The sequence below is a fragment of the Channa argus genome, chromosome 5 (assembly GCF_033026475.1).
Source record: "Channa argus isolate prfri chromosome 5, Channa argus male v1.0, whole genome shotgun sequence".
Lineage (NCBI taxonomy): Eukaryota > Metazoa > Chordata > Actinopteri > Anabantiformes > Channidae > Channa > Channa argus.
This window is the reverse complement of record NC_090201.1, coordinates 26,125,757-26,134,683: the sequence shown is the minus strand read 5'-3', so window position 1 is coordinate 26,134,683 and position 8,927 is coordinate 26,125,757. Positions and strand designations below refer to the sequence as shown.

The 8,927-nt window shown below is 43.3% G+C and overlaps 1 protein-coding gene across 2 annotated transcripts in view; it reads left to right on the top strand.

Annotated features, from left to right (window-relative positions):
• Positions 1–2,819: 2,819 nt before the first annotated feature.
• Positions 2,820–8,927, top strand: part of grip2b (glutamate receptor interacting protein 2b) — a 221,402-nt gene continuing 215,294 nt past the window's right edge. For both annotated transcript variants that reach the window (XM_067506130.1, XM_067506127.1), the window contains exon 1: positions 2,820–3,005. In XM_067506130.1, the coding sequence (XP_067362231.1) occupies positions 2,951–3,005 (55 nt within the window). In that variant the 5' untranslated portion in view covers positions 2,820–2,950. The remainder of the gene's footprint in view (positions 3,006–8,927) is intronic.

Here is an 8,927-nt window from a genome sequence, read left to right as displayed (position 1 = left end):
TGTCACGTAGCATCATGATGTAATATTCTATAGAATGTGCAATTCTATGTCATGTATATGCGTTATTATTTAATTAATTAATGGAGGACAAAGGGTTGTGCTGACTTTGGCCTGTCTACCAAGATCTGCGTTTATCTGTTATCTTATGATCTGTGCATTAGATATTAAATGCCCCAACTTGTGCTTTTACCTGAGTTGACACAGTTCACTTTGGTTACTGGAAAGAGAAAATGACACTGTGCCTGCACCTGGTTTAGTGAAAAGATTCCTTTTCCGCTAGTAATTATTATTCATAAAAAAAAAAAAACAAAACCCGAAATGTTGGTGCGTGTCAGATTTTCTGAGAGAGAAGCACCACTACTACAACTTCATTGTTGTTTCCGACTCAATTGTTGTTTACTCCCCCACCCACTTCAGGACAGTCTTAATTCCTTCCTTCTAGCTCGGGGCCTCTACCAGAGGCCTGGGAGTTTCAGGGTCCTGTGCTGTATCTTAGCTGACCTACTAGCTGGATCCATAGGTCACACATTCTCTGTACATAACCCCTCTTGCTGGGGTTGCTTGTACAGTAGCATTCCAATAGTTCCTTATTCTCACCTCTTGTCCACGAATGTGTTGTCCTTGTTCCGGTAGACCACTTCTCGTCTGGGTGCCCTAGTTCCCCAACACCTGACGTGGACTGACTCTTTTGTCTCATTAGCAACAAGGTAGGCAGGTAGCATTAAAGACCTTGCCTAAGTGCCCAAACCTGATATTGACCACGCGATGTGCTACTGCTAAGGCTGAAGTTAATGCTAAAACTACTCCAAACACCTATGAATCTAGTCTACTCACAAGTTAGTTCACTGTCCACGCTGTTTCCTGCTCAGGAAAAAAACCTGATCAGTAGAAAAAGTAACCAGTTCTTGTTATTGGCAGAAGTTACTGATGCATTAAATAACATTGTTAAATGTATCTTTATTTATTTTTTTTGGTTTTAATGTAGCCATCTTGGTGGTGTATGAAATTTTCCGGAAGTACAAAGTTCACGTGATCAAGATGATTATTACAAAATGCCTTTTCTTTAAGACGCCAGGAAGACTGGCTTGTGCTGACTATCCACACGTGGGAAGGTATTAACGGTTTCATAGCACAAACAGTGGAAAATGCTACTTTGTAGGCTATTTAACCGAATCCAATCAGTGCCGTTTTCCCTTTTATGTGATGCCCACACTCTGCAATTTGCCCCTTAGAGTTTGCCCCTAGTTAACAAAATTTTAAAGCACGGGCATGGGAATTAGTGTTGGCTGTATTGTTGGCAGGAACTCTGACCGGCCCATTAACTATGGGTTGCACGAGTGCAAGTGCTCACACAACGTGAACGGCACCTCACTGCATCACTTAAGGGCGTTCACTGTAATATCAACTGTGCAAATCACCCTTTGGCTTTGCCCTTCAGTCATGGACTGACACACATCAGTGACAGAGTACTGCAACATTAAACCTGTTATTTACTGTATAAATGGGATTGTAGGTTGTTGAAGTCCTAACAAACCACTCATTTGATAGGACCTAGCAGAAGAAACTTTATCTTCCTCCATCCATTATCCTAACGACTTACCCTGCATCAGGCTTTTGGGGGCTACAAACTCTATAGATTGTCTTCCAACTTAAACTTACCCTGAAACCCTTATTGCTGTCTGGTGTTTAACAGTTTCGCTCCTGGGGCATCAAATAGTACAGCAGTGCGAACAAGGGTGTATCATATTGATGCCACAGGGGCCCATTGGTGCCAGAGGATGTAAAGATGAAGCTCAATTCTACGCCTTGGGAAGCGCCATCAACTTCTACACACCCCCTCAGATGCTCATTTTTGCTCTTGTTGCGCTGGTTTGCGGCAACTCTGGCATCATCATCGACAGAATGTGAGAAACTAAGCCCCTGCAAGACCCCCACCAACACACATTGACTACAAATAAGGTTATACACATATATATTTTTTTTAATCTTTTTGGTTTCTCTGGTATAATTTTAGTCTGTTTTTTGTTCCACTTTTGATCATTTTTTTGCCTTTTAAATTTTTTTTTTTTTTTTGCAGATTTTAGTTGCACTTTGTCTCTAGGATAATTTTCTTGTCTCATTATTTGTCCTTTATTGCATTATTAATTTTTTGGGTTCTACTTTGGACGTGTTCCAACTTGGCAATTTCTTGTAATCATTTTTTCTGAGCTCCTCGATCAGGGCCCGTCTCTGACCTCCCGAGGCCTCTGAGCTGCAACCCATGCAAGTATGTCCCCCGACGTCTGGGAACGTCACATGATTATCAGCACAGCTCTGCGTCTCCAAAGTCTCACCACCTGCGTGGGTTGGCAGAGTCAGTATCTAGGTTTCCCTTTTTGGTGCTAGAAGTTTCCACTTCTAGCTTATTTAAAGTCTTTTGGTTTGCTTTTCAATGCGTCCTTGAATAAAACAGCTAGTGGAACAGAAAACAGATTTGACATCAATTGGTGGTAAATCAATTTGAGAGTAAATAAACATTGAAAGGAGGGAAAGATGATTGGACGCAGAGAGTGGAACACGGGGGGCAAATGGAGAGAAAGACGGTGAGTGAACTCTATGAGTAGAGGGAGCGAGTACGACAGAAACAGAGTAAGAGCCCAGTGGTGCCGCAGCGGGAGCGACCGTCACACGGACTGTCAGCGGGGTCGTCACTGGAGGGAGCAGCCGCTGCTCGCCGTTCAGCGACAGACACACGGGGGGAAGACAGAGAAGAAGGGGGGGAGGAAAAAAACCCAGGGAGACGCGTTTTATTTGCTGTGGCTGTCGCCGCCTGCGTGGCATCACCTCCACCGGACAGGATCTACTGCCCTCACCATCAGCAGTCCTCTTCATCATCCCTCATCACCTTCATCCTCACCCTCCTCCTCGTCATTTAGACCTCTTCTCCTCTTCCTCCGTGCTCTTCATCACCATGCCGGGTTGGCGGAGGAACCTCACTTTCTGTCTGCAGCGGATGCACGAGGAAGGTAGGGAAAGCAAAACAAATGAATGTGCGCTCGTGTTTGCGCTATAGCACGTGAGAGTCTGTGTGTGTGCGGGCGCGTGTTTGGGAGCGTGCGTGTTTGCGCGCCGTTTAAATTCGTGGCTGAAATGTGAGCGGTTTGTTTGTGAAGACACTTTGAATCTTTACCGTTTCCGCTTCATGTGTTTAGAGTTTTTTGCTCCACTGGAACTGTGTGTGTGTGTGTGTGTGTGTGTGTGTGTGTGCCCGCGCGTGCACTTCGTTGCTGGCGCGTGAGTTCTCTGAGCTGATTGGGAAGCACCTGCAGCTTCGGTAACTGTGCGTGTTTGTGCGCACGTGTGAGTATTCTGTGTGTGTTTGTGTGTATACGCTGGGTCTGTTGGAGCCGCGCGCAAACACACACTTGTCACTACTGGTTTGTTCCGCCGTTTCAGCGGGGATTGCGCGAGGCTACTGATGCTGGCAGGTCAGGGTGCGTGCGTGCATGTGCGCATGTGTGTGTTCGTACAAGCGCGGGAGAAAGGCTGCGTGTTGGTCCTGCAGCATGAACACAGTGGCAGTCAGATTGTGATGGTGTCGGTCAGATCCATCGTGCACCGTTCAGTTCCACAAGTATTTTTAACTAAATCAATCAATGCAGTTAAATCATCAATAATAGTCCAATGATAAAATATACAACCTGTTGTGTCTTTAATCAAATGAAGTCTTGTGTGGTCAACACCCCCCAGATTTCTGTAATAATATGCATAAACTGATTAGTTTTTCTAAGCTGTGTAATACTTCGAACTACTGCGATTGTGTTGTTGCAGCACAGAACACCTTCAGTTTGTCACACTATAAAAACAAATGCACTCCTGGCATATGGTCTTGCTGTGGACACTGCTGTCCCCAAATAGTGTACTTTCAAATCTGGGATGGTAGTGGATTGGGCGTCTTAATGCTACGGTGTGGACAAGGTCTGGTCCTTAAACAAATGGATTTGTTAGCTTGGTGCGAAAAGAACACAACAGACTGATGCACACAGACAACGCACAGAGCGCAAACACCGAGGGACAAATTGGACTGTCAATTGCAAGCCAGGGCTTGCAGAACTTCAACTAATGTCTTTGTGGTTGAATTGGAGCAAATCCCTGCAGCCAGGTTCCAAAACTTTGTGCAAAGCCCTCTCAGATGAGACACGGCAGGTTCAATAGTAGCACGTAAAGGCACAGGTTTTTGGAGGACATCCTCAGTCACCGCAAAGCAATGTTAAGGTGTCCACAAACTGGTCCTGGAGTGACGCTAACGCACATAGTATGTGGCGACTGAGCTCTATTGCCAGTGATGTGTCCACGACTCTAACCGGTCTCGAGATGTTTCCTGTTGTGCAAAGTTTAGATATTCTGCAGTGGAACAGTTGAAGTGATTGTTTTTCCATTATTGCTACACAAGTGTGACCTCGTGTAACCCAACATGTATGTCTAACTCTGGGGATGATTATCTTCTGATTGCTTGTTACTCAATCTGTCGGTGTGAGAGAAAGGTACTGGATGGGTGAGAATGGATGTGAGTGGCATGTTTGTAAGACGTGCAAGACTATATTTATGTATGTGCAACTAAGCTAAAATAGTGTGTGTGTGTGTGTGTGTGTGTGTGTGAGAGAGATGCAACTTTTAAATTTGTATGCTGGACAAACAGTGACCTTGCCGGCCAATGATAGTCTCCTTACGGACCTATGGGTGGCTACTTGTGGCCCCCCACTGTGTCAGTGCTTCATTTTTAATGAGGGAGGACCTCACAATCAGTAATTAGGAGCTGAGTGCGTCTTGTCTTCACCGGGGGCTGCTGTTGAGCAAGGCACTGCTCCCCCACTCTCCCAAACACCTTCAGAGGAGCCGTGTTGTGGACAGCCTGCTTTAAGATCCATGCCGGCATTTTTAAATGCATCAACTGTACCACTGGGAAATGTTCACGTATCCATCCCCTGGCTTCTGCTTTTCAATAATCTCTTCACGGAGTTGGCTGGAGTGTTGTGTTCGTCTTCATGGTGTAGATGTTTGACCGGGAACAGGTCCTTCCACAATGAGGTGTATTCCAACACGTTCTCATCCCACAGCATCAGATATGATGATTCCTAAGGCGTCAAATTGCACTGCTTTTTACGTCCTCTGGTGTTTCATATTGACGCGTCAGGTACACTTTGGCGTCACTATAGGACGCCAGAGGTGCGACACCGCTTGATGACAGCTGTAACTCACTTGGTGAGGCAGTCTTCCACGGACCACAGGGTCAGTGGTTTGATCCCCGCTCTCGGCGTCATGTCGAGTTGTCTTGGGGCAAGACACTGAACCCCAAGTTGCTCCCGGTGGGTCAGTTGACCTAGAAAGAGACAAGAAGTATGATGCATGCACCTGGTTTCTTCAGTCAAGTTTTCTCAGTGTCTCAGTGTTCTTCTCCATGCCGCCATGTATTAAACTGAGATGGTTCATCACGCTGACGTAATTCGAGTAATTTACATACTCTGCTTAGTTTGTTAGTTTCCACATGTTGATCATGTCTTTTATGTCCCAGTAACTGGTCAAAGACACATCATGGAGAATTGGTAATACTGTAATTATGCCTTTGGTTTCTGCTGGAATAACGTCTTGACAGTTACAAGGCGAATGGGTTGGCCAGCCTCAATAATGATAAGCCAATAATGCTGCGGTTCATGGAGAGCACTATTAGCTCTGTGCCTCCGCTGGATATTACAGTCCAAGCAACACACTTTTTTTTCTGTGTGTGCATGTGTTGCAGTTAAATGGAAATGACCACTGTGCGACGCGCTTATAAGCAGCTTCACTGTGTAACAGTTGTTTTATCACAGCATCTCGTTCCCCTGTTGAAGGACAGATTACGGATAAGCGAGCATGTTAGGACTGTGGCAGAGAGAGAGAGAAAAGCGAAAGCTGCAGAGGGAACCGATCAACTCCATCCGTCATGCAGACGATGGAGGAAATTTAAGGTTAGAAATAATATTGGCTTCCATAATCAGCAGGAAAGACGGATGAAAAAGAGGATAAGAACACCCAAAAAAAGCATTGAGTGAGAGAGACCTGAGAGGGAAAGTCATAAGAGACAAACAGATAAAAAGAGAGGAGAGTGTGAAGGAGAAAGATAGAAGGCCGGGTTTTGAGTCCTTATCAGTCGAAGGAGGAGGATCCCATTAATCAGGAGAGTAGAACATCAAATAATGTGCTGGTTGGTGGAGAGCAAGCCTGCGATTGTGCGAGTGTGCAATAAACTGTGAGTGTGTTATTGAGCACCAAACCCCACAAAAAAGCCTTTTTTTTCCTTTTTTTTTTTTTTAATAAGGCTTAGCTGTGTTATCAAGAAGACAGGAAACTGAGAGGAGGAGGAGGTCAGAGGAGGAGACAGGAGAAGATGAGGGAGGACGCGCTGAAAGACATGAGTCAGAAGGTGCCACTGGCAACATTTGACATCAGTCCGCCATTAGTGTGTTTATTATTAAGCATTAGGATAATTACAAAATGAGACTATTAGTGAGAAAATGAGGAGGAGCACAAGTGCAAAAGCAAGACTTGAATTGTAATAACAGGAATTTTGCCTTAGCAGCCCATTGAAGTAAAGACACCAGCAACGTAAACAGGAACTTTCAAACCAGTAAACCATATCTGGCTTTTTTTTTTTATCCCAGAATTTCGACTTTCAACTCAGAATTCCGGCTTCAATGCCAAAATTCCAACTTGTAAAGCGTCTATTAAAAATGTGCCAGTGGAGAGTAGACAGGAAACCGGAGGAAAGAGGTGGAGTGTGACCTGCGGCAAAAAGATCTCAGCCAAAACTCAGGACACTGAGCTCCCAGGACTTTTCTTCTTTTTTTTTTTTTTCACAATTCCTGTTTTAAACTCAGATTTCAGACTTTTCTCTCACAATTCAGACTTTAAATTTAAAAAACGTCCCGAAAATCCAGGGTTTTATCCCCCCCTCATATTTCTGGCTTATCACTTGGAATTTGGATTTAAAATCAGAATCTTGACTTTAGTCCCAGAGTTCGGCACTTATCTGGGAATAAAGAGCTCCGAGAAAAAAAGTCAGAATTCATCCTCTTTTCTATGATCGTGTCGATAGTATCTGTTATTTTTCACAGACTTGACTTGTGTAAGAGGAATACTGACCAATGAGAACGTCTTCACAGTAGTGTACTGTAGTGGGTGGACACGGATTACATGTTTGTCTCCCAAGCGGTGGGAAGTTTACATCCCACAAAGAACTTCACCGTTTATTTACACATTATTGTGATGCCGAAATTTGGCATCAGTTAAATTCCCAGTTGCCTTAAAAACACTCTTGATTTTCACAAACGGCAGCAGGTCACCGTGTAGATTGAAGTACTGATTGAAATGTTAAGGTTCAAGGGTCAGAAAACAAATGTAAGTGACAGGAAATATTTTGGAGTCAAATGTCGCACCATACAATGTATGATGAGTCCTAATCGTGTTTGTAATCAGTGTATCTGTAAATCGTAATCTTGTTAATGTATGTTTGGTTTTTTTTTTTGGACCCTAGGAAAAAAAGCCGTTACCTTGGCATTATGTAATGAGACAACACTGAAAAAAAAATGTCCTCACATAAGTGTGTGTGTTGCGTATAGAATGCATGTAGCCGTAGGTTAGCAGTGGGCGAGAGCGGCTACGCTGCTTCAGTCATAATAGGATCTGACGATGAGTCATGCACAGCAAAAACAACAAACGCTCTTCTCGTCCCTCCTCATCTCCTCTTCCTCTTTACCGTCTCATCACAGTCTCTGTCTCCTTATTCTTCTCTCTTTTTCCACTCTTCTTTCTTTCTTTTCTTTTTTATCTTTCCACCTAATTTCTTTCTTATCTCACAGTGCATCATTCCCTCCTCTAGTTGCTTTGCTTGTGTTTCTCCTTTTTGGGACATTTTCCTGTCATCTCTCTTCATGCCACATTTCTGCAGCTCTTTCCTCTGTATTTTAGCTATTTTCTGTATGTAATATTTGCTCTAATGCTCTATATTTATATTATATTATATTAATATTTGCTCTAATGTCTCATCATTTGCCATGTGCCTTTTCTTTGTTCTGTTTGCCTGTCTCCCTTCTTCTTGCCTCTTACCACCTTTTAATCCTCTTCCTTCTCTCTGCTGTTTTCTTCTTCTTTCTTTCTTCCTTTTGAATCTGCAAATATAATAATTCTCCTGCCCGTAGTAGATATCAGGTCTTTTTTAAAAAGAAAAAAAAAAAAAATCTACTGCCTACTTTCAATATTTTATGAATCTAATTAATTTTGGAAATTAGGATGAATGTTCAAATAATGCCACTTTCTCTGCCAGCGAGTTTAATGGAGTGAGAAAAACATGATCAAATATTCAGTGAGTATGTAGCATAAAATATAATGGTCCGTAAAAAAAAAAAAAAAAGCACATTTATTCTGTAGGAATGGAAAACAATTTATTTATTGTTTTTACAACAAGGTTTTGAGGATATGTTGCTAATTCATGTTATGCTAATGAGAGTAACTCTGGCCCGGATGTCACCCAGGTCAACAAGATACACATAAGGTGTTGGAGAACCAGGGCAACCTGATGAGAAGTGGGCTACTGGCACAGGAACAAGATATTGACAAGACCTGATAACAGGGAACTATTGGAATACTACTTTACAAGTAACCCCAGCAAGAGGGGTTACATACGGAGGCTGGGGGCTGTCGTAAGTATGCCAGAGCATCTGAACACGGCACCCTACCCTGCTTGTGCTGACCACAACAGCTGTAAATGGTAGCCAGGTGTATTTTTACAAACATAAATCTGGCTCAACGCGATGGATTAAGTTTAAGTTATCATCACTCTTCACTCTTAGTCAACTTGGCAAAGCCATAGTACACACGTTTATATACTATACCTGCATTGACACATTGTACTG